Source organism: Sciurus carolinensis, chromosome 1, assembly GCF_902686445.1.
Source record: "Sciurus carolinensis chromosome 1, mSciCar1.2, whole genome shotgun sequence".
Taxonomy (NCBI): Eukaryota; Metazoa; Chordata; class Mammalia; order Rodentia; family Sciuridae; genus Sciurus; species Sciurus carolinensis.
Genome location: NC_062213.1, coordinates 107,513,910 through 107,540,120, shown reverse-complemented (window position 1 = coordinate 107,540,120; position 26,211 = coordinate 107,513,910). Strand labels below are relative to the sequence as shown.

Below are 26,211 nucleotides of genomic sequence, written 5' to 3'. Positions count from 1 at the left end.
TTCTATCAGATGCTCAGCAACAGATGAACTTAAGGGAAATGTTAAACTGAGAGCCAGGAGAACTGGGTTAGAATTGTGGTTGTGCTGCTAACCAGCAGGATGAGGTAGGCAAGTCACTGTGCCTCCTTGAGCTGTGGTGCCCCTTCCTGCTATGTCCTGCTGACTGTGTCTGGCGGCTGGCTGGGGCTGGCTTCAGCCATCTCTGAGATGCATTCTGACCACGAATCACTGCATCTCCGGAAGAAGTAAGTTGTGTGGGAGAAGAAGAGGAGGGAGGAGGGAACATGGCTCCAGGATCCCAAAGATGCTCAAGGAAGAATAGAGCTCTTTGCTGGGAGGCTGTTCTGCAGCAGGCCTCAGGCCTCCCTCCTCCCTCTGCTCGCCAGGGAGGAAGATGATGAAATGCCAAATTAGCTCCATTATTGTAACTCCTCCAAAAATTATAGACCGAGTGTTCTGCCAGAGCCAGCTAATGTCTCCCACTGGTGAGCAGGTGACACTAATGGTTATTTCCTCCCTCCCAGGCACCGAATGTGGAGTGGTGAGTGAGTGAGGCTCAGGCTGGGAGGCAGCCCTGGGGGTGGAAGAGAGGGACCTATGCAAAATTTTGAGGCTCCTCCTGCCCTGGCACCAGGACCAACAGCAGTTTTCAGATCCTTCTTTCCTTCCCTCTCTTACAGGAACTGCCTCTTTGCACCGAAGGATCCGGGAAAAGCAGCTGGTCCAGGAGGCGGGCCATACTGTAGGCCACACCCCTGGCCCTCAGGCTGACTGTCCCGGTTCCTGCTGTGCTGCTCCCTGGCTCTCCCGGTGGCTCAGGCTTCTTCTCCAAGTCGTGCCCAGCTCTTCCTGCCTCCCACACAGCACAAGCATTTCCTCTCTCACCTCTTCTTGCCTCCCCCACCCCCATCTGCCTCTCCTCTCACACCAGACACAGCCTTCTCCTGTCTATGCCAGCTGACGCGACTCTTCCTCAAGGAGGCAGAGTGGAAATGGCCCCTTCCTAGCAGGCCCCGCAATGGGCAACCAGATTCCTCGACCAGATGCGGCTCCTGGAAACTTGTGACCACTGCCATCCACACACTTGGGTCCTGCCAGGAGCCCGACAGCTCTGTTCCAGCCCATTCCGTTCCTGGAAGAAATGGTGGGAATTGGACCTGCCTAACTAATGCTTCTAAAGAATTCCCAGAGGAGCTCCTGCTGCAGTTAATATTTCAGAGTGAAGACTTTGCTGTGGTAGGCAGAGCTCAGAGGTGCTCTGAGATTACAAAGGTCTTTTCTAGGCTTACAGATCCCAAAACTGAGGGCTTAAAGGGCTGTGTGGCCCTGATGATGCTCAACGGAATCCATTCTGACTTCTGGATTATGATGGAATCCCTTTCTCTTACTTTACAATTCACATGTATATATACACCAAGCATTTACTAAATACAGGGCCAGGGTTCAGTTCTATGGGGAATATCCACAGAAACAAGCCTGATGGGTGGCAATGGAAAGCCAAAGGTCTTGGACTCCAGTGGAATCCAGGGACACAGTGAGGATGATGTGAAGGAGGACCCTTTTCTCATATAGACATTAGGTGTCCCACAAAAGCTCATGTGTGAGGCAATGCAAGAAGGTTTAGAGGAGAAATGACTGCGTTATGAGTCTTAACCCAATCAGTGAATTAATTCCCTGGATAGGATTAACTGAGTGGTAACTGAAGGTGAATAAGGTGTGGCTAGAGGAGGTAGGCCATTGGGGGTGTGCCTTTGGGGTATATATTTGTATCTGCTGAGTGGAGTCTTTGCTTTCTGATCATCATGTGAGCCGCTTCCCTCCACCACACTCTTCCGCCATGATGTTCTGCCTCACCTCAAGCCCTAAAATGGAGCGGGCTGACTATGGACTAAGACCTCTGAAACTATGAGCCCCCAAATAAACTTTTTCTCCTCTACTATTTTTCTGATCAGGTCTTTTAGTCACAGCAGCAAACAAGCTGACTAAAACAGATCCTTAAAATGTTATTCAAAAACTGGATGCAGTGGCACAAGCCTGTAATCTCAGCTACTCAGGAAACTGAGGTAGGAGGACTACAAGTTCAAGGCCAGCCTCAACAACTTAGTTAGACCCTGTCTCAAAATAAAAAAAAATAATTTAAAAAAAGGGATGGGAATGTAACTCAGTGGTAAAGTTTAATTCCCAGTACCAGAGGGGGGAAAATGGTGTTCCTATCCCTGGGGCACCTGTGCCTTGAGTGGTCTGGACCCAGGGCTTGGTGAGGAGGACCTGGCTAGCTGGGACCCAGTCCTATGTCACAGGAAAAACACTTGGTTTTGTGGTGCAAAGGAACTACTGATGCTGCACTGATGGGGGTGGGGGTGGAGGATGGGCTGACCAGACCTTGCACTTCTCATCCTGGACTGCAGGGTTTAGTTGAACTAGGGAGCTGACGTGTGGAAGAGGGACAGGTGATGACTCTAGGGTTCACCTGGCAATGTCTTCAGTCCCCTGTGAGACCGTAGGGCTCTCCGGAGAGTCTTCAGGATGTTTCGATCATATCATCTGGAGGGACCAAAGGCTCTTCCCACTCCCAACCTCTCCGCTTCACTGATGGTGAATGGGCAGTGGCTGTGGCCTCTGGTGAGAGGCTGACCTGGGGCCCATGAGACCTGTGAGCCTGTCCTCACGACCTGCCCCTAGCCGGCCACACCTCCCAGCCTCCTTCCTTCTATTCTCCACACAGCGTCCTTCCCCTCTTTCTAGCCTTCTTCCAGAGTCACTTAACCCTGGAAAATTCCAGGCCCAGCCCAGTCAATGTCCCAACCCCCTCTCACAGTCCAGAGTGGACTCCTGCCCCCGTGGCATTCATGACTTTCTAAGCAACAGAAGGTCTTCGGGTTTTATCAAAATGTTAATCATGGTGTTCCTGGAAGAGTGGACTTAAAGAATTGTATTTCTTTTTCTTTTTAAAAAATTTTCTGTATTTTCCAAAATATCTGAAACAAAAGTGAAATAGTTTGCCTTGAGGCAAAGTAGGCTAAAATATATATTAGAGTGATACAGCATTTTGAAAAACTGCTTTGTTTGGGTTCTCTGCTCTATTACTTTAAAACCAGGGACTCCAGGGAATTTCCCTAGCTTTCCTCATCTATAAAATGGAAATTCTGATTTCTCACTGTATTGAGAATGTTAAATGAGATAATATACTTGGAAAATTCTCTATAAACACATTAAGTATTGGAACAATAGACTGTGGCCAGGACCCAGGAAGTTCCTTTGTCTCGTTGAGATTTATTGTGTCCTAATCACATCCCTGCGATGCAGGTTATTTTTCATATTTGACTACTGAGGGAACAGAGAGGTGTTTTTTTATGTGGTTTGCTTGGGGTCACATAACAGGGGCAGGCTTCAAGCCCTGGTCTCCTGACTCCAAGTCCTGCCTCCCTGCACTGAGGGACTGGCACTGAGTCTGTCCCAAATCCTTTGCTGGCCTCCTGGATACTGACTGATAGCCTGATACTGACTGTGTGGCCTGAACAGTTCTATCCCTTATCAGTATCTCAGCTTCCCCATGAGTAAAATAGAGATCGTTGTCATCCTTCTTTTTCAAACACAATCTGAGATGACACAGTTTCAGACTTATAACCATCCTTCTGGGTATTAATAAGCTGCATAATCTTTAATGCAAGATCTTCTCTTCCAAATGCAGTTTCTTATGAGAACCAAAAAGTGTCCCTCTCTGGAGTGGCTGGAGTCCTCTGGCGGGGGAGGGAGGAGTGACAGAAAGACAGTCAAACAGGGTAGAATTGGAGCAAGGTCCTCTCAGCTCCCCCAGTGTGCTGGATCTGTGTGCTGTGTGCGTGAGTGCACTCGTGTACCCACACGCCTGGGACGGCCAGGGGTCTGGCTCCAGCTGGCTGGACTCCAGGTGGGCAGCAGGGGACTGTGCTGTGATTCTCCTTTCCTATCTCATGCAAGAGGAAAGAGTTCAGCCAGAGTTTCTCTGGTAAAGATTTCCCAAATAGGGTCAGGGGGAATATTTTTCCTTAGGGAACACTCACTCCCTAAAGAGAGCTGGGTGTCTGCCCAGGCTTGGATGGGATTTACTCTAAAAAAAAAAAAGAAAAAAAGCCCTGTCAGCAGGACTTAGAATTACAAAGGCATTTCCCCCTCCTTTTCCCCTGGCCTCTTTTTCTCCTCCAACCTATCAAAAAAGCCCAGAAACAGAAACAAGAAAGTTAAGTCCTGGTGATTTCCTATTAAAGCCACTGCAGAGCCCTGACCCTTCAGAATGCAGGGCTTGCCCTCCCAGGAGGCTTGAGGCTCTGCATGCTCCTCACCTGGGCTTGCCTTTCTCCAGGGTCCTCTGGGCACTCAACACTCGCTCATTCTGTGCCCCTTTCTTCCTGCTCTTCTGTTAATCTGAGGTGTTGATCCTGGGGAGGTGCCAGAGGGGCTCCTTACAGGACCCCTCTTAGAGGACTTTCAAGAGTGACTCAGCTGGAGACACTTTCTGACAACGTGGAGGAGGCATTTTCAAGCAGGTGCCTCAAGTCACAAAGCCAGCTCTGTCCCCAGCTTCTCAAGGGAAATGCATCTCACAGCGTCATGACACACCATAGAGCTGCGTTCCTCTCTGGAAGTTAGACTGCTCCTAGCATGTGGCCTAATGTGTCACTTGGATGAGTCAACCCAAGCTCTGGGATGGAGTGGGCTTTGCCAGCCCCACAGGGAAGGAGCCCCAAACCAGTGCTGTTGCAGGCCTTCCTGGGGGCAGCAGAGAGGTTCCAGAGAAGGCTCACCTGGTGGGGAGCCCTCTGTATCTCCTCATGGATTTTCCCATTTCCCCTGTAGGTTTTTCTCATTGGTTCTTGCCACCCCCTCACAGTCTGCCCTGCATTCTCTTTCAAACTTCAATCCAGTGTAGACCCAACTCTTCCTCTTGGTTCCCCTAGCATCCCAGAAATAGCCTGGCAATGTAAGTATCTTCTCTAAATACTACTGGTGTACAAGAGGAATTGTACTGGACGCCAGCCATGTAGTGGGGACACCTTCACAGGCCCCTCCCTGGGTTCTTCCGGGAAGACTCTCTGCCCATTTCTGGGGAAGAGCACCCTTCCTTTCCCCACATTTGAAAGCCTGTCTCCTTCCTGACAGAGACCCCCATCTGATCCTCCCGCCTGGCTGGGGCCCCCTTGGCCTTACTCTGGTGGAAAGGACTGGTTCATTCTCAGCTGTCTGGCAGCACTGGGAGGGTAGATGGAAAGCAGCTTCCTCCTTTCCCTCTCAGGTGCGGCCCCACACTTTCCCTAAAGAGGGGCCCCTCCCTGAATGTGCAGGGAAATGGCCCCATAAGCACCACAGAATGACAATGGCCATAGCAATTTTTAGACGAGAAGACAAATGTCATTAAAAACCAAAATTGCCTTCTACTGAGGGTAGACCATGGAGAGACAATATAATCCTCACTCTGCTGCCCCTGGGGAAGAGGGCCAGTTATTCACTGAACACCTTGTTGGGTTTGAATATGGGATGATGGAGCTAGAACTAAGCTTGGCTGGGTCTAGAGAGACCTGAATGACTCTGAGAAATTTAAAGAGTGGCCTTGTATGTTTATTCATTTTGTCTTGAGGTCTGGGCCTTGGGAAGATGGGGGGGGAGCTGGCAGGGTGATGGGAGGAGGCACTCTATGGGACCAGAGTCACAGTCCGCTGGCAGTGGGTGCTGCTCTTAGCACATGGCCCAACGTGCATGCAGATGAGGTAAACCCCCATTTTCCCTCAGAACAGACCTTCATTAGGTGATGTGACTCACTTTGTGTGGCTTGGGGTATATGGAGCTGGGCATGTGTCCCCTGACTGGGTCAGTGAAGGAGGAATCTTTAGATGCCATGAAGATGATGACATTTCACAAGAAGCGGAAAATGGGAGCCATATGTGTTCCCCACACCAGGCAGAGGCAGGAATCTTGGGAAAGTCCCTCTTAGCCAGCTCTCAAGAGGTAGAACACAGACCTTGACCCCATCTGATTCATGCCAACCACTGACCCTGTGACCTTGCAAGGGTTGCCTGAATTGCCTCATCTGGAAATTGGACACCATACCAAAACCTGCCCTGCAGGGCAATGGCGAAGACTGCATGTAAGTTATGGCACTTACAGCCTGGCACAGGCAGCTGAGCAACGCCTGCTGATATCTTGCTCAACCAGCAATTGTCATTCATAGACTGCCATCTGAGTTTGATCTCTCACCCCCTACTGGTCTCACCTCCTTTCCCAACACCCCGAACGCACTCAGGTGCATGTTCTGTGTTGACGACATAGAACGACTCCTACAGAAACTAATCCCAAAGTCCAGGATGTTGGTGAACTCCAAGTTGTGTTAAGTACAGGCCATCGGCAGGGAGGAACTCTAAGGTAACAGACAGAGAAGTCTTCTGAGGTGATCATTGCTGTTTCTCAGGTCATCAAGACTAAGAGCAATACCAGTCTGTGCTGATCAGAGAAGGGTGGAGGCTTGAACATCTTGCCCGGCCCTCTTGTCCCAGGGGCTGCCACCTATTACAATCCCTCATCTCAAGGCCAAGTGGACTCCATGGATATCTCTCCATCCCAGATTCTGATGTAATCCTAGAGGGACCCTTAAGGTCTCAGGGACTTTGTCCAGAAAGGAAGACATTAAATATTCATGGAGAATGAATTGGTGTCAATTCAGACAGTAGAGGAAAATGTGTCTACAGGGGATGGTTGATGAGGATGAATGAGGGCCAGATGGGCCTGGGGTTGGCCAGGGAGCTGGTGGAGAGGGGGACTGGCTGTCAGAGAAAACACATTTTTCTATATCATTGCTGATACTAAAAACCATAAAAATATACTATCAACTGGACAAGGTTGACCTAGACTCTACAGTTTGCCTTGTCTCCTTTCTCCACCAAGGTATAAATATTTATGTACAATGGGGAGGTTTTGAGTGGGGGGTTGGTTGGCTCAGTGTCGAGGCCCTTGATGAATGGCCTCTCTCTCCATCTTGCTTATCCTGCTGACATTGCTTGTTCTTTGCCTATTTCCTGTTCTAGCAGACCTCGCTTATGTGGAGCAGAGAGATGTGGAGTTGGTTCTGTGAAGGTTCTTTGGCACTTCAGCCCAGGGGCTCTGTTGGCCTCTCCTAAATAGGATAGAGCGATACAGGTTCACTGACCAGAATAAAGGCAGTGGCAGTGAGTGGCAGGGTCCCAGGGAGTAAGTAAAAAAAAAATTTAAAAATTTAAAAAAAGAGAAACTACATTCCATTTATGTATGATCAATCAAAATGTAAATGCATTCTACTGTCATGTCAAATAAAGGGCAGAAGAATAGCCTCTAAAAACCTAGAGCCAAAGCAGGGTCTACTAAGGGCTCAGATTGGGACTCATGTGACCTAGGTCCAAGGTCCCAATTTGCATCAACTCATTGAGCCAACTGGGCAAGCTGTGTGACTTCTCTGGTCTTAACTCACTCATGTGTGGCAGGTACATCTTTGAGACCTGTTCTACCTCTGACCTTCCTCAGGTCCATGAAAACATGTTAGCATTGAGTACACAAGAAAATGAGAAGCCCCTCAGGAATGACCCCAGTGCTCCCAAGTCGGTTAGTATTCCGGTCATAGTTACACCCCATGACCCTAGTCTCTCTGAATTGCTGCTGATCTAGGGAATTCAGGGCATTCCCTTCCCCCCGAATGAATCCTGGAATTGAAATGTCCGTGACAGTGTCCAGAGGGCATGTTGGGCTGTTGCATCCCTTGGGACCAAATAATTTCTCTTCAGGAGAATGTCACTGTGTGTTATCAGGTGATGGGAGCTACAAACTGCATGTGCTCTTGGCAGTGAGGTGGGGGAAGCACAGAAAGCGCACCTAGGCTGGAGCATAGATTCTCGTTGATGTATGATCTTGTTGCCTGATGATTTCCCATTCATTCCCTTGTAAGGGAAAGATTAGATATTTATGCCATAGAGAGGCACAGCATGAGAATGAGGGGCACCTTGGGCTGGGGGCAGGGCAGAGTGGGCTTGTCCTGCCAGCTCACTGTGGCAAGCTGCGAGGGTAGGGGGAAGTGAGCCAGGGCCGGGGCCAGTTGTCAGTGGGAGCCAGGCTCAGCAGTAAGTGAGCTCCCGTAGGCAGTGGGGCTGTCTGAACGCTAAGGGACTCATCAAGGGGAGAGTGGAACTGTCTCCACTGTTGTGAGCCTCTGGCTGTCACGAGGCTACTTCCTCTGAAGCTTCAGGGAAGGACCTATTGAGAAAGGCCAAGTTTAGAAATGACTTAAATAAGAACACCTACGGCCAGTAGAGTGGTTATCGAGCAACGCTGCTTAAGGCCAGGTCAGAGCCCTGTCTGGACCAATTAGCCTTGTTTTCCAACACCCCATGGGAAACATTTAACCCTATGTACCCAAGGATGGTTACTGTCCCAAATGGCCCAAGTGAGAAGGTGTGGGAGCATGGGTGCACATCCATGGTTCTGCAGGAGGAAGAGCTCAGGGACGTGGAACCCTGGCCTGTGGTGGATGGCTCTGCTCTTGGAGTGTGGCCCATCTCCTGGACCCACCATGGGGGGCCCTACTTGTGTGATGGAGCTTGGCCCCCACAGCTCTTCTCTTTCCCTTTCTGAATTTTCAGCAACCCTTTTCTAGAGACATCTTGGTCCCTTGGGCAGTCCTGGAAAAGTCAAGGTCCTTTTGACTTTAGGAACTGGGGCTGGATGCAATGAGCCACTTTCCAAGGACCTGAGCTCTGAGTTGCCAGGGGCAGAAGGAATACACTGGGGGGAGAGAGAGGGGTACTGAAGGAAAGCAAGCAATTCAGAGAATAATGAGGATAATGAGACCAGGCCTGAGGGAGTAGGGGGGTAGATGAACATCCAGCAAAGGCAATCAGGCAGCCAGCAGCTCCTGCTGAGCAGGAGTAAACAAGGGGGAGTTGGAGTCCCATCCGCGACAGGGAGGCTTCTGATTTTGATGGTGGTGGGGAGCTGGGGGCTGGTAGGTTCTGGAGAGCCCTGGCAGGCCTCGCTGGGCTGCTCAAAGAGCAGAGCTGGGCAGGGCTGGCCATCGGCATGCATTATTCAGGATGTTCTGCGTACAGGGCTGGACCCTGGAGAGCAGTCCTCACAGCTCAGTGTTGGCCGCCCAGGCAGCTTTGCTCCCTGGGCACCTCCTGGGGCTTCCATTGACCCTGATTTCTCCTGCAGGCCTCTTCTGGAAAACTCCCTCTGCTTCAATCCTGGCATGGTCCTTCATGGGAGTCCAGACACTTGGGAATTTAAGACAGAATTCTAGAGATACTGAGGTCTTGCAGCAAAATCCCTAAGGAATGGGATGTCTTGGCCTGAGTGACTGTGAATGTCCTGGGGGTGCACACTGCCCCGTCCCAACCTTCTCCCCCAGGTAGAGCTCATTCTTGGAAATGTGTAGGCACACTGCAAAGTCAACTTTCCTAGGCCTTTCTGTCTCATTTCAAAAGTTTTCCCCCTCCATAAAGTCTTCCTGAAATAGTGCAGCCCTGTCCCAGCCTTCCACAAGTGACCTTCCCCAATTAGGCTCCACCAAAATGGCTCTAGTCAAGGTTCACAATAACCTCCTAGATGTTGGACGTAATGGTCAGTTCTCAGTCTGCCTCTCGCCTCTCAACCCACAGTCACTGATGCCATTGACCCTTCCCTCTCTCTTTCTGGAAACACTTTCTTTGCTCCCAGGACACAATGCTCTCCTGGTCTTCCTCCTGTTTCACTGGCTGCTAGCTTCCAGTCCTGGTTCTGTTTGCTGATTTTTCCTTGTGGCCCCCCGCATCAAATGAGAGAGTGCCCCAGGGCTTAGTTCTCCTCTTCTCTATCTAAACTTATTTCCCTTGTGATCTCAATGAGTCTCAAGACTTTAAGCACCATTCATTTGCTGATACCTCCTAAATTTATTTCTTTAACCAAGGCCTCATTCCTGGACTCTAGACTCTATATCCAACTTCCTGCTTAACATCTTCACCTGGATATCCAAAAGGTATCTTAAATATAGCATACCCAGATCTGGACTCCTGACCTTCCTCCCCAAATGGATTCTCTAGGATTTTCTAACCCAATGAATGTCCATTCCATCTTGAGCTGCTCAGGCTAAAAATCTTGGTTTCTTTTTTCTCTTTTCCATGTCTGAGGGGCCTAGATCCTGTCTCTAATCTATTAGCAAGTCCTACTGGTTCTACTTTCAAAATATACCCAGGAATCAGCCACATCTTAGACTTCTACCTGCATCTTTGTTCCAAACAGTAGCTCCCTTCCAGCGAGTTCCTGCCTGTGCTCTGGTTGTGAGTTCATTCCTAACCTGCCAGCTGGAGTGAGCCTTTTAAAGTTTTGGTTCCCTAGAAACTTATGGACTCTCCTGCCCACTTTCCTCTCTCACTTCATCTATTCTCACTCCATTTCTGCTTCAGCCACACTGGTCCCCTTACTGAGATTCTTGAACATCCTTGGCTCCTCTGGGTCTTTGCATTTGTCTTTCTCTCTGCCTGGACCTGTCTTCCTCCAGGTCTCTGATGGCTCCCTACTCCCCATCTTTTAGGTCTGCTCACATGGCTCCCTCTCAGGAGGTCTTTTTGGCTTCCCGGTTTTACCTGCCTTCCCAACCCCCACACTCGCCATCAGGCTTCCCCGCTTTCTTTTCTCCATGTCATCTATCACTGCAGATGTTGGGCTAATGATCTGATTTACTCGCCTCCCGCACTAGAGCAGAAACTCCATCTGAGCAAGGGCCTTGCTTACCGGGCTGTGTCAGTAGCTAGAGAGGCTCAGAGACTCGCTGTGGAATGAGCAGTTCTGGGCCGTGGCTCCTTTCACTCCCTCAGTTCCCTTTCCTCTTGGAGTTCCTCCTGCTTGGTACTCTTTGCTGGCCACCCCTACCTCCCTCTTCCTGACTGTGGGTGTTCCTCCAAGCTCAGCTCTTGTTCCTGAATTCTCCTTCTGCCATCTGTATCCCCCAGCCCACTCACTCCCTCTCCCGCTTTCGTAGTCACCTCTATCTCCCCTTATTCCTTTTAATGTGATTTAAATCACTGTGTTTCTTTAATTACATTTTTGCTTGCTCTGAAACTTCTATTCAAGTGCAAGCTTCTTGAGACAAGGACTACATGTCCCTTCAATACCAATTGCTCTAGGACCTGAGTGTGTTCTTCAAGGGTGCGGGGAAGACAGGTGGAGTGGATGCAGATCCATCATGCTTCCCTCTTGCTCCTCCTAGTCAGGAAAGATCTGGAACCTGAGATCCAAACTAGGCTCTTTAAAGGCACAGCATCAACTACTGATCAAAGAGAGCTTCTGGGAGTCCTCATCCCAGGATGGTTCAGAGAGTCACAGTGTATCAATTAGCCAGTTTTTAGTCTCGACTTGAAAACTCTTCCATGGCCACTCTTGGATCTCACTTGACTTAAGTATGTGGTTGTGAGACGAGGAACAAATGAAACACTTTCTGGTAGGAAGGGCAATTTCTTTCCAGGATGTCTGTCTCCCTTCAGCATGCTGGGCCAGTGAGGACTTGCCTGTCCCTAGGACAACAGAGCTGCTTTCCCACCTAGGCTGTCAGACTGTGAGGCTGGGATGACAGACTGGAGTTGAAGGCACTGTGTTCCCAGCCTGGTGGCTGGTACACAGCAATTACGTGGCAAGTACTTACTACACAATGAAAAGAAATCCATTCTTATGTGAAAAAGGTTCTCTCTAGATCCTTCTCCCAATCCAAAGAAAATAAAGAAACATATTCCTCTATCTCTGTTTTTGTTTATCTCTCTCTCTGGCCTTCACTTTCATCGAATCCTGGTCAAACACTTTCCTTCTCTAGAAATTTTTCCAGACCAATCTCATCTGTTTCTTTTTTCTATTTTTTGTAAACACTTCTGCACAGGGTGTGGAGTATAGTTGCTTGTGTAACTGGGTCAAAAGCACTTTGCATTGTCTGCCTGAAAGTGTGTTCCCCATGTCTGAGGGCCTAGGGGCCACCGAGCATACTCTACAGTTCCTATTAGCTTGGGCCTTCTGAGATGGGGCTCTTTCTTTTCTGCTCTTTCCATAGCCTGGCCCACAGTTCTGTATCCAACAAGTGCTCAAGGATGCAACTGATCAGTACATAGTTGGCACTTAATAAGTGTTTGTTAAATGAGAGAGGATGGAATGTCGAACCCAAGATGCAGGGGAGGAATGCTGGCCCCTAAAATGAGCAGATTTTGAGGCAAATGAGGGAAGCTCACCAGCTACAAGAAAACCCAAACCGAACTCCTTGATGAGTTGCACAATTTCAGTATCTATTTTCTGTCCCAAGAGCAAAGTAACCACACTGTCCTCTGGCCATGCAAGGGTCTGTTGAAGACTTGGGTTCAAATTTTGTCACTACAGCTCTCTCTGGTGGTACTGGCTATGTCACTTAACCTTGAACCTTCATTTCATATTTACTTACAGAGGACAATTGTAAAGGTTGGGTAAGGACGAAACCTGATTTAAAAAAAAAAAAATGCTCCTGGCACCTAGTAGGAGCTTATTAAGTAATAACCCACATATTCCTAGCAAGTGGGGGATCTGAAAGGAGGCAGGTGGGAGGGAACAGAGCGCCAGTGTAAGACTGCCTCATGAAGAAAGAAAGCTTGTTGGTGGGGACTCCCCTAGGGGAAGAACCTCCTGGAGGACATTCCCCAAGGGCTTCAAGAGAGGACTGATTCTCATCAACAATGAAGGGAGAAGACAGGATGCCTAGAAATTCTACCCATTGGCTATCATCTTGAGGTTTGGGGCTCTAATATGGAGACCACACTCTCAGCACCTCTGTTCTGTGGAAACAAGAGAACCAAGAACTGTTCTGTGGGACAAGTTGAGAAGCTGAGACTCTCAGAACTTCAGAGATAGAAGTTCCTCAGAGTTGGAATATGGAAGGAACTGCAGCCCAGAGAGGGGAAATCACTTTTCCAAGGTCACATAGAGAATGCAGGTCCTAGCTAAGACAAGAAATAAAACAAGAACACAATAGTCCCCCTTTGTCTGTGGTTTCCCTTTTTGTGGTTTCAGCTACTCACAGTCAACCACAGTCCAAAAATATTAAATGGAAAATTCCAGAAATGAACAATTCATAAGTTTCAAGTGGCATGCCATTTGAGTAGCTTGATGATATCTTGCACCATCCAGCTCCAGTGTATCCACACTTTATACACTGTCCGCCCACTTAGCCCATGTTGGTAGTCAGATAGACTGGTGTGGTACTGTGTGCTTATGGTTAAGTAAACTCTATTTTGCTTAATAATGGCCATAAGCACAAGAGTAGTGGTGCTGTCAATTTTATTTCAGTATATTGTCATGATTGTTCTACTTTACTCTTGTTGTTGTTAATTTCTTCCTGTGCCTAATATATAAATTTAACTTTATCACAGGTATGTATATACAGGAAAAAAAAAAAAAGGTGTGTATAGGGTTGTGTACTGTCCAAGGTTTCAGGCATCCATTGGGGATCTCCAAATGTATCCACTTGCATAAGGGGTGACCACTGAAATACCATCTAACAACCAGGTGGTCTGAAATAATGCAGAAAGTCAGGCCTGGGAGTGGTAGAGAAGTGACTTACAGGCTGAGTCCGCAGGACAGCACAAGGAGAATGGGGCTCAACAGGCCCCAGTGATGCTCAGGTAGATCATGTATTACATTTTGTTTATTCCATGTAATAACATGCCATTATCATCTCCATTTCATTGACATTGAAACTGAGGCACAGTTCAGATAGTGTCCTGAGGTCTCAAACCTAGAAAGCTAGAATGCAGGCAGTTTGTTTGGTACCAAAGACTGAACTCTTCCTGCACTGTTCTGCTCATTCCCAGACCAGAGGCTATTTCACACCCCTCCCCCAGGCCTCTCTTTCTCCCTGCAGACTCTGAGTCCAGGCTCCCGGGAAGTATACGGAGCACTCTGTCACTCCCACCAACGCCCACCCTGCACAAACACCATGCACACACACACATACACACTCATGCACCCTCTAACCTGGCAGGGACATGGCAAGGCAGGAAGCTGGTCGGGTCCATTAGCACCACCAGGCACAACACATATTTATGGCACCAATTACAGCCTTCACCTCCTGCCGCAGTGGAGGCGCGAGAACAGCGACAGGAATGGTTGTGTGCACTGGGGTCTGAGGCCTCTGTAGCAATAACTACAAGATTACAGAGATGTTAGCAAATCCCAGTGACGGCAGCTCTATTATAATGATAAATCTACAGCTTTATACAGAAATAATGAGATGGGGGAGGGGAAGAGCAGGGTGATTTTAGCCATTCCAGGTTCTGGTTGAAGAGACAGCAGCATCCACCTGGGAATGCCCAGAACACCACCAGGGGTCTTAGTCAAGCCAGGCATGAGGTAGCATGGCAGCTTCAGGGTAACCCTGCCCAGGGCTGGAATGAACGCCATGGATCACGCATTTCCTTCCTAAGACCAGTGTCTTGATTCAGTGGAAGACCACAGGCCTCCAATTGTGCCAGCAGACCCTGCCCGCCTGCTTTTCACCTGCTTGGCGGGAGCTGTATATTAATTAAGTGCTAGGCTGCCCAGGCTTCCCTCCAGAACAGCCTGAAGGTGGGGAGGCCCGGGTCCCTCCCCTGCGGTTTCAGATCTGCAATGAACAAAGAGCAAGACTCCCCACATGTTTACTTCCTCTTCTTGAGCTTCGAAGCTCAATGTTCAGTGGCTGACAGAAAACAAGACAAATGTGTCAGGCTTTGCTACCACATACCAACTCAAGTACTGGGCGGGTGACCTGCCTGGTTCCATGTGCCAGGCTGAAGCTGGCTCTTGGGACACGCATGGACCACAGAGCAGTCTCCCAGGGCCCAATTCTTACAGTGCCTGTCCTCCTCAGCTTGTGGGTCTTCTGTGCTGGTCCAGACTACCTGACCAATCTGACCGGCTAGTCTCTTTGCCACCCAGGACAATCTACTTACTTGAACCATGCCTCTGAAGGGACGTATAGGTGGGGTCCCTCCCCACCAAGCCTGGCTCTACCCATTTTCAAAATACTACTGAGATGCTCCTCTAGGTTAACCCCACCCAAGTCCAGCTGCTTCTTAACAATTCTATTCTTGCACACCATTTTAATTGAACTAAGTGATTCATCAGTCATTCAACAAGAGCGTGCTGAGTTCTTAGGCTCAGAGAACATATAAGAGAGAGCCAACCACGCCTGAATCCTCCATAGGGATGCAGGTCTCCAAGACAGAGTATGATGAGGATATATCTGTGAGACACAGAGAATACCTGAGTGTGGGAAGGTGACCTGAGGAGGACTATAGGGAGACTTTAAAAGGTGGAATGGTTTGGGCTGGACAAAGGTTGGGGATAGGTTGGCCTAACAGAGCCCTGTGAGCATGAGGCAAGAGGCAGGAATAATGGGCATGTTGAGAACAAGACTGGCTGGGGCAGAAAAGCTGCCATTCAGAGTTCAGGTTCAAACTGTAGCAAAATCAGGTCCACAGGAGATATAGGAGCTGGCTTTCTATTGTACTCATCTGTCCCCCACAGCACTGGCTACAGGATTTCATACATACTTAGTGCTCATTCCCAGTGACTGTGACTTGGGTCTCCCTGGTTCCAAAATAATTAAATTTTCACACTCTGCACCACAAAGCAGGTGAAAGTACCAGTGTGTTAGCATCCCTTCCCCCAACTCTGCTGGACTCCTTGCCTGCCAGGGTTTGAGCCTGTTCCTAAGGACTATGCTGGTGGGGCTGCAGGCTGGAGGGCCCCAGGGGTCTCACCTGAGGAGGAGTCTCCAGCTCAGACAGACTGCAAGCAAGATAGGCATGTGAGCATGGTCCCCAGCTTGCAGCTCTGGAAATGGCTTGGCCTGGACTCAGCTCCTGACTGGAATGCATTCCTTTCCTCTTGGCCTATCAGGTTATTTATACTCATCCTCTACTGATTATAATTCCCTCACCTGGGAGATCTTCCCAGGCTGTCAGTACTCAGGGCTCTTGGAACCATACGCAATACACAGTATTCACTGGTTTGCTTTACCAGCTACCAAATGGACATTACCTGTCTGTAACTAAATTCCCATGGGTCAAGAAGGCTGTCTTCTATCACAGCCCCACCTTCACCTCCCCAGTATCTCTAATGGTCTTAGGAGGAGGTCTCCAATGACACTGGCTAGGGAGGATGAGAACGGTGAAGATTTGTCCAGTGCCCTGTTGGGGATCTGCCCTTTAGGGGATCTTCCTTTTTCTGAAGCTGGGCTGGGGAAATGGGTTTGGGATAAGGTTGGGACAGTCACAGAGTTTCAGGATGTGGGAAGTTATGTCCCTGCTTGGGCACAAACTGCCTCCTCCAGGATGAAGTTGGTACTCCTGCCTGGAGCTGAGGATAGGAAGGTGAGACTCTGCTGGGGGTAGAGGAGGCTCCTGGGAGGGTTGAGTGGAGACAGTTCTGCAGCCCTGGACCTCACCGCCTGGACATGGCCTCAGTGTGAGGAAAACAGAGTTACTTTTCTCCACCTGTCCAGTCACCATAATGAAGCTGCCACCTTAGGAGACCACAAGGGAAGAGCTGCACCAGATGTAAACTTCAAAGTGATTTATGTTGCTCCTGAGCCTGGGCAGGCGCACAGCTGTTGTTCAGCCAGCGACATCTCCCGACTCATCTGGCTGGCTCCTTGTGCCATTCTTGAGGATGTCATTTTAGTGAAGTTTACATGGGGGATGCACTGGGATATCTGGCTGGACTGGTCAAAGTCAGTCCTGGCTATGAGAATGGAGTGTCCCAGAGACCCTTCCTGGGGCAGAAGTAGAGTCCGCCACATTTTCTCTCAGAACCAATCAAGATTCATGCCCTTTATCAACCACTGCAGGACTGATTTTCCCAGCCTTCCTCCTTACAAATTTAACAAAGATATTGAATAAGCAGTGTCCAAAGGAAGGGTCTGCAGACAGAGTGAGGTCAGCCCTCTGATTCAGACAAGGCTCAAGAAACACTCAGGGAGACCCTCAACCAGTCGGAACTCAAGGTATTACATATGAGGCCATCAGATCTTGGCAGACATGAACCTGAAGGGCTCTCAGGCACCCAGGTTGGCTCGGAGAGGCGTGTACTAGCTACACTTGCAGGACGTGGTATGCAGCCTTATCAGTTCAGGGGACTGGAGCATACACCATCCACACCAACTAGGGGCTCTGTGTATGCCCTCTCTAGTTCTCTGTGCCAAATCTGTCCTCTCAGCTTTTAAAAATCCAACTTGAACCTCAACTCTTTGAGACCTTCCCTGGTTAATTCCAGATGATTGTGGACAGCCCAATATCCACCCTGACATGTGGATTAACCAGTTGTTCTAACAGACCAACTGCCCCATCTCCCAGACCTTGGCAGGGAGGTCAAAGGCCCTCAGGATATACACAATCAGGGTCTACACTCTTGTAGTCCTAGCGTGGGCTAAAGTTGATCTTCCCACAGCTCTTCATGGCCTCAGACAAAGGACTGCTGTATGCAGTCTTTAGTGTTGTTCATTGGCCTTTTCAGCTCTCCCTTTAGATACATGGTAGGATTGCTTCACTCCTACCTTTTTCATGGTAAGAGTGGTCATGTGAGGTTGGTGCTTTGGTACATGTCTCAATGACTAGGGAGGTTGAGGCAGGAGGATTGTAAGCTCAAGGCCAGCCCAGGCAACTTATAGAGACTCTCAGCAACTTAGTGAGATCATGTCTCAAAACTAAAAAAAAAAAAAGGATTGGAAATGTAACTTAGGGTAAAAAACCCCTGGGTTCCATCCTCAGCACAGGGGGGAAAATGTTCCTAAGTCTTGCTTTGGCTAATGAAATGTGAGTGGAAGTGACATGTGCCACATCTGCATGGAAGCCTTAAGAAATAATGCATGATTTGCCATATCCTCTTCCTCCTTATGTTTAACTGTGGGGACACATGCTGAGATGGAGCCTCTGTTGGCTTGGGTTCCTGAGTAACCTGGTTAGAGCCCCTAGCCAAACTGCAAAGAGCCCCTACCCAAACTGCAAAGTACATGTAACATGAATGGTTGTCTTTTTTTTTTTTTTGGGTGCTGGGGAATCGAACTCAGGGCCTTGTGCTTACAAGGCAAGCACTCTACCGACTGAGCTATCTCCCCAGCCCTGAGTGGTTGTCTTAAGTCACAAAATCCTGGGACTGTTTGTTGCTGCTATCTAAACTGGCTTATCCTGACTGATTCAGCTTGTCCTTGATTGCCTGTTTCCAGTTTCTAATATTCATCAGTAGCCTCAGTAGATGTTGCTGTGTGATTCAGTCCACAGGCCTAGCCCAATTCTTACCTTTGATCAAGGAGACATAATTTTATAGATGGCAAACAGAGGCTTAGCAGGTAGACAGAACCATCTCAGAACAATTGGAATCAAAAGATAAAAATTCCCTTCCCTTCCCACCTCACAGTAGCTCTTCAATCCCCCACACCAAGCTAGGAAGAGTTCAAGGACTTTCCCAGTCTGAACTAGGCCTTTGAGCAATTTCTGGTTTCCTTTCTCATCCTAAAGTGCAGAGGACCCCATGTCTAGAGGGTCAGGGGTTGAAGACATGTCCCACCCAACCCAGAGCTGTGAATCCGCAAACAGCCAAGGAACAGTGCTGTACTCACACTGGTGGCATACTGGATGTCCTTCCAGATGGAGGTTTCCCGGGACAGGTCAGAGGCCTCAAAGAGGTTGTCCAGGATGACCTCCCCGATCATGTCATGGCGGGAAAAGCGATCGAAGTCAAAGACACTGAGATGCAGCTTACGGTCTGCCAGCTCCTCATAGGGCACGGGGAAGTGGAAGTTTTCATCGAAGGTGGGGTTCAGGGTCTTGCGGTGCACCCGGGTCTGCAGCTTGCATTTGCGGTCAGGCAGGAGGTAGATCTTGACATAAGGGTCAGAGCTTCCACAAAAGTCCTTGGCAGGGAGATCAAAGGCCTTCAGGATGCGCACAATCAAGGTCTCACTCTCGTAGTCGTAGCGTAGGCTAAAGTTGATCTTCCCACAGCTCTTCGTGGCCTCAGACTTGGCTTCCTCGCCATCCACCGACTTCTGCTTGTATAGCTCAGGCTTGATGCGGCCGATGCTGGTGGGTTGCTCAGCTGCCGGTGGCAGCTCATTGCCATAGTCTACACTGGAGACATGCATCTGTCGTGGCAGGTGGCGCTTGAAGGATGTGTGCCTGGTGGAGGGCAGGTGGGGGCAAAGAGTGTGTCAGGGCTCAGGAGGAGGGGATTCTGACAGACCCAGCTGTGTTGGCCCTGACCCAGCCTACCCCTTGGGGCTCACCCTTCCTCCCTCCTGTTGATCCCACTTCCCCTCTGCACACACTTAGGGCACAAGGCTGGTTGTGAGCATTTCATGTCTTAATATATGTAAAGTAGTTGGAATGGTGCCTGGTGTATAGCAAGCTCAATAAACATTAGCCATTGTTATCATAAACATTTTCCCTGCTTTTCTGTCATCTGCTTTCTAGGTTTCTTTCCTAACTAGGCACAACTCTGGTTCCTCCATTAAGCCATGACCCCGCCGTAGGACCTCCCCTCCTCCTCCTCATCATGATCCTCATCACCAGCATCACCACCTATTATTTACCATACAGCAGGCAGTGGAGGGGTTCAAAGCATAGGCTTTGGAGTCAGATTGCAAAGTTTAATTTTAGCTCTGCTACTTTCTAGCTATGTGACTTCAGGCAAGTTATTCAACCTCTCTGTGCTATAAAAATAAGAATAATAAAAGTAGCAATTACATAGGATTGCTATAAAGGTGAAATAGATTAACACATAAAAAGTGCTCAGAACAGGGCCAGGTGTGTAGCAGTCAATATATATGTATTAGAGCTCATTATTATCACATGGATTCTTTAATTGGCACCTCACCACAAGCTTGTAAGAGTCATTAACCCTATTTTTCAGTGGGAGAAAGTGAGGATTAGGGAAGGCAACCAACTTGCCTGAGGAAATATGACAAACTCTGTCAATGTGATCTCTAGCACTTTCATTCCTGCTCTCCAGTCTGATGACCTGACTTCCTTTTCTTTGGTTGGTCCCTGGGAGCCTGGAGAGACATTGCAGGGGCTCAGGAATCCACCAGAGCACTAACTCTGTGTAAATCGAATCTCAAGTACATGTATGTGCCACTTCTTTTTAAAGTGTTTTCTGAATTTAAAGTGGTTTTTTATCATTGTCTTGAATTAAAGAATGTCTTGGGGGCTGGGGAGATAGCTCAGTCGGTAGAGTGCTTGCCTTGTAAGCACAAGGCCCTGGGTTTGATCCCCAGCACCCAAAAAAAAAAAAAAAAGGATGTCTTGTGTACAGTTGCTGTCATGCAAGGAGCTCTGGGGGGTTTTAAAGGAATCCTCATTCTCAAAATGTTGGCTCTTTTTACTCCCATGTACTGTTGATTATAGCCATGAGGCTTCACTGACATGTCCTCATACACCACGAATGTTTATGCCTCTGGGCCTTTGCATATTCTCTTTCCTTGGCCTGAAGTTTTTTCTTATCTTCAAACTCCCAACACCCCATTACTCCACTCTTCTATTCTCCCCACATCGCCACCTATCCTAAGTGCATACCACATGCACAGCACTCCACGTTGACATTTCCCCTTTAGTGACATCTTTCCGGCCAACCACATCTTCCTTGCATGGACCAGGCCGTCTGATTTATTCCTTCATCCAAGGACACAGGCTATTATTTCTGGTCTCTGATCCTCATAGGCTGGAATCTCAAAATGCATCCAATAAGAAAGTTGGCCATGTGAAGATTAGAAAAGGAGAGTTGGCCCCTTTACCTGGTGGATGATGCTGGCTCTGTGGTCTGTCGCTGCAAGCGGGTGTGACGCATGATATGCTCCTTGACGGACATCTGTACCTCAGCTGGGATATCTGGAGATGTGTGGCTAATCTTCACGGCAGCCTCCAGGAAGCCCAGGGTGCTGGGGTCCTTCAGCTTGTCCGCCATATTGCCTCTGGAGCTGGGACTCTGGAGGGCCTCCAAAGGAGGGTTAGCAGAAGAAGGACTGGAGGCCTCCTTGTTCCTCCAGGGCATCCAGCACAGCTTCCAAAAGAGAAAGAGAAAAACTGCCACCAGGGCCACACCACACACAATAACTACCAAGGCAAGGAGGCTGACAGAGGTACCTGCCCTCAGCATGAGCCAGGCAGGGAGGGACAGAGACAGACAAGAGATCAGGTGACAGCATTGGAAGAGGGGGCACACAGAAGGGACGAAGACGGAAGAAGAGAAAAGAATGATCATGAGAAAAGCTGCCAAGTCTGAGGGAGAGATGGTCTCAGGGTTGACTCTCGATTATCCATTTTGTGAAATATCTGCAGCCTTTATGTTCACCTCAGTCTGATTTCTCCAGCATTATCCCCACCCCCAACCTCCACCAGCTTGGGGAGCACCTGGCTGTCTCCCCTACTGCCTACTGACATGTGTACCGGGAAGGCAAAGTGATTTAAACGGCAGTCTAAGCAAATGTGCAAATTCGTGAAGCGTGCATGTTTAGATGCTGTTTGAATTTCTATTAGAGCTGTTACTATGAGCAGACTTATAATAGTGATTTTTGTATACAGCTCTCTTCCCCAACTGGCTGTGAAGCCCTGCAGGGTATGGGTGGAGGCTAGCTAACTCACCCTCCCTTCTTCCTTGTCCCACCCCATTGGGCCCAAGACTGGAGCTCATAGACATTGAGTTGACTATAAGAGAATGGGGTTAAGCCTCATCTCCTTGAAGGCAGAGGTTGGCTTCTTCTTCCCACAGTCCTGCATGCAGTAGGCCCTGTAAATACTTATGCTAACTTAGTATCTGATCTACAAAGTATGTCAATGCTAACTACAAAATACAAATGATTCTGATAGCCCTCCTTCTCCATTTCTATGGCTATTTGAGAGTTTTGCTTGAAAGCTGATATTTTTAAGCACTGTGGTTGATTTGGAGGTGGACACTCACCCCCCCATGCCCAGCCCACTCCTGACCCAAGAGATGACCATTATTCTAGGAGAACTGTGAGGGGTGACTGCCTTTGTGAGAAATCACTCAGCGAATCTCCCACCCCACTTCCTTCCCCAAACCTGGGAATGAAGCTCTGAGCCTCAGGCCTCTTCTTGCTCTGAGTAGAGAAGTCAGAAGGTTCTGAACCAAGGGCAGGCTTGTGGGCAAAATGGTCAGTGGGCAAAATGATCACTTGCGGACAAGTCAGCAGAAGAGTTTTGTTTGGCTTGCATGATTGAAAAGTCACAAAATTACATAATCATCACCGCCCTAGATTTCTGGCTTTTCTGAGGAAGCTGATGTCTTGGTAGCTGGACTTAGGTTCCACAAGGTGGGAACTGGTAACTCCCTTTGAGCTCCCTTGCCAGTTCAACCTTCCACTCCCTGTACTCTGTGGCAGGTTTGTGGGGTTGTAGTCTCTGGATTAGTTTGCCTAGATGCCTTAAAAATCTTAGGACTTAAGGTGAGAAATGGCTCCACAGGTACCGAGGTCAGGCTATACTTTTACAGATGGGAGCAGTGACCCCAAGGAGGGATTTGCCTGGACTTAGATTGGTCAGATGCAGAATTCAGACCAGGGTCCAGGCATCCACTGCCCAGCCTGGCACTCACTGCACTGTCCAGGTCTGTTTGTCCCTGGTGAAACTACAGGCTCCTGTAGGCTATTGTGATCTTGTTTTCACATTGACTTAACTCATGAACTAGCATAGGAACTGGCACATGGGAGTGAGTGAATGAATGGCATATGAAAGGGTGTAATTCTCTCTCTCTCTCTCTCTCTCTCTCTCTCTCTCTCTCTCTCTCTCTTTAAAGGGTGTAATTATCTCTCATTTAAATTAAGTTTAACCAACATTTACTGAGCACTTGGCATGTGCCAGGTTCTGATATAGGTTTAGGGTACAAAGATGCCCAGTTCTTCCTGGAGAGATGCAGGGTACTTTCACTAAATACAGGCTCAAGGAAAGCTGTCTCACATTCAGAGGGATCCAAGAAGGAGGTGAGAACTCCAGCATTGCCTTTCAACTCCCCACTGCAGGTAGCTTTCTCAGATCCACTACCAGGTACCTCCATTAATAGGGTAGAGAATTTTAAAGTCCTGAGCCACCTACCACCATCCCTGGCCCTGGCCCAGACCCTGCACAGAGACATCAGAGCCTTCCCCTGTCCGAGAGATGGGGCTGGTCCTTTCCCTAGAGACTGCCAGGGACCAGAAAAACTGATTGAGTCTAAGTTAGCGTCTAGGCTAAAAGTCTCTAATGTGGTGTGCACATGTCTTGGGGGCACAGAAAAAGAGATCATTTTAATGTTTATTTATTAGCTTATATAAGAAATCCAAAACTTTATATACAGATTGATAATAATAACAGCATTTTATTATTGGATTTGGTCAATTTATTCAACATTACTATGTCCAAGTTTCAAAATGCTTTTTATGTACTTGTTCACTCAATGCTTTCCAGTGAAACAGGTACAATATGATCCTGATTTTGTAGACATAGAAACAGACACAGAGACTTAAATAGGTTGCCCAGGTCATGCAGATGGTAAAGGGTAGAAATGGACTATAACCCAGCCTATCTGGCTTTGCAGTATCGCCGCTATGGAACATGTATATAACTTGGGGACAAGTAAGCATGTATTAGAGGAACAAACTCAATTTTTTTGTTATGTATTCATGATCTAAATGGCTTGGGATTATTTTTCTAAACCTTTATCTTACCAGGTTCATCAGGAAAGCTACTACAGATATATGTGCCCTTATTCTAAGTGTCTGGCTATCTCTAGACCCTTTAAATCTGTTCTGTTAACAGCTGTTCTGGATGCATTCTCTGCAATATGAGTCACCTTAAAACAAAAGGTATTTCTAGGGCCTTGCTTTCCTTTGATCATACATTTTGCTTGCTCTGGTAATAATTAGAATTTTAATGAGAAGAGGGGAATGAGGGGGAATCCAGAGAGCATAGAGTGCATTTAAATGTTCAGGCTGACAAAAAAACTGAATTCATAAATGAAAAGAGAGGTGGGGGAGGGGGTGGGCCAGGGGAATCAGTTTTTTCTCAGTGTGGTTGCTATTTTGATTGCTTCTTCACGTGACCCCCAGCTGTTGTTCCCTTAGAGCTCTGATTAGGGAAAGCAGAGGATATGGATTATTGGGAATCAGCACCCAGCACTCGATACTGGTTATATAAGGCCAGGAGGCCCATCTTATGCCTGGAGAATCTTCTTCCAGGACAGCCTGGGCTTTTGACATCTCACAGGCAGCAAGGCAAGGAAAATTGGCTTCCAAATGGAGAGGATTTATCTATACAGGGTATGCAAGATAGTGAACAAATAAGAGTAGAATCAGGACAGGGGTAGGATCTGATTGTGGAGGATTTAGCCCCTTTGAAATCACCACCTGTGGCCCTAAACTCAACCAGCCTTCATCTGCTGGTGTGTTAGTCAGCTTTGCATCACTACAACACACACCTGAGATAATCAACTTAAAAAGAGAAAAGGTTTATTTTAGCTTACAGTTTTAGAGGTTTTAATCCATGATCTGTTGATCCTGTTGTGACACATCATGGTGGGAATATTGGCAGAACAAAACCGCTTTCCTCATGGTCAGGAAGTAAAACAGAGAAAGGAAGAGGGAGGTGCGGGGGTCTTGCTATCTCCTTCAAAGGCACACCCACAATAATCTGAAGACTTACAACTTTTAAAGCATCCACCACCTTCCAATAGTGCCACTCTGGGTAACAACCTTTCAACATATGCCTCTGGGGGACATCCCAGATCCAAGTGATAGCACCTGGCTAAAGATGCACTAGGGTTGGGAAGGGACGTAAGCGCCTATGACGACCTAAGGACTGTCCTTAGGACAGGACCTAAGATGTGTACCTTCCTACCTTGGACTTTCTGGGGCCAATCCATCAGTACATGTTGCTTCTCTAGGAAATTATAGGTGCACAAATAGCCTTCAAAACCCCTTTCCTACTCACATCTTGTTTGAACATCAACGCTGGGAGACAGATAGAATTCCGATGGGTAACTCTGCTATCTGAGTTCTGACCCTGTGCTCTTCTTGTGTATACCTGGAGTGACCCCAGGACAATGGGTAAGCCTCCAGTCATGCAGAAAGTGATCAACATAGCACAACAGAAAAGAAAGTACTTCCTAAGTATTTTTTCCTTCTTTTTTTATTTCTCCCTCAGATTAAAGAGAAAGAAGCATTTCTCTGAAGTCAGGGCTCAAAATCCATCTCCATTTGTTTTAAACTGTGTGACTTTGACAAACTATGCAACCTCACTCAACCTCAGTTTCCTCATCCATTAAATGGAAATACTAATATTATTTACCTCATAGTGTTTTCATGAAATTTAAGTGAGGTCAGAGTATATCAAAAATGCAGAGGACAGTGCCTAGTAGGTAGTAATCAGTAGAATAAATATTAGCTATTTTTATTAGAATTACCTATGCCAGGCCTAGTTTTGAACATCCCTTAGTTTTAAAAAATTTGTTTAGTGGGCAGAACATCCACAAGCCATGAACACTAATAGAGACAGCTTTAACCTTGTCATTACAAACCAAAAACAATCTTGCCAGCAGAAACAATATAATTATTTCCTATATACAAGGTCCCTCTGTATTTTGAGATGCACTACGCACCATGTTAAAGATCACACATCTCCAAGTTTCTGTTAATACCTATTTGCTTGCTACTTTCCCCCTTGTTTTGTTGTTACCATTACCACCCATGTGACGAACAGGAGTGAGGTCCAAAGAAGAAAATCATGGAATGAAAATGTACAACTGAGAACATTCTATGTTCTTGCCAAGTTTTCCTGGAAAAGAATTTTTTTTATGCTGGGGATTGAACCCAGGGGCACTTAACCACTGGACCACATCACCAGTCCTTTTTATGCTTTATTTAGAGACAAGGTCTTGCAGAGCTGCTTAGGGCCTTGCTAAATTGCTAAGGCTAGCTTTGAATTCACGATCCTCTTGCCTCATCCTCCTAAGCCACTGGGATGATAGGTGTGTGCCACCACACCAGGTAGTTTTCCTGGAAATTAAGGAAAAGAAGTCCATTCCTGTTCCAATAACCAGTGGGCTTCAGGTTTGGGAAAACAGAGTTGCCAATTAGCCAGAGTCTCTGGGAGAGAAAAGAACTATGGATCTAGGCTTTGAAGACACACCCCAAGGATGTGGCATTTT

At 47.9% G+C, this 26,211-nt stretch overlaps 1 protein-coding gene across 5 annotated transcripts in view; it reads right to left on the bottom strand.

The window, feature by feature from the left end:
• Positions 1-26,211, bottom strand: part of Syt6 (synaptotagmin 6) — a 60,649-nt gene that overhangs the window by 28,087 nt on the left and 6,351 nt on the right. For 4 of the 5 annotated variants that reach the window (XR_007104590.1, XM_047521954.1, XM_047521966.1 and 1 more), the window contains exons 2-3: positions 20,810-21,158; positions 18,638-19,196 (exon numbers count right to left, since the gene is read on the bottom strand). Coding sequence is in view for 4 of the 5 variants with exons in the window: in XM_047521954.1 (XP_047377910.1) it covers positions 18,638-19,196; positions 20,810-21,158 (908 nt within the window). In the remaining variant the exon portion in view is untranslated. The remainder of the gene's footprint in view (positions 1-18,637; positions 19,197-20,809; positions 21,159-26,211) is intronic. The other variant, XM_047521975.1, reaches the window with a different exon arrangement.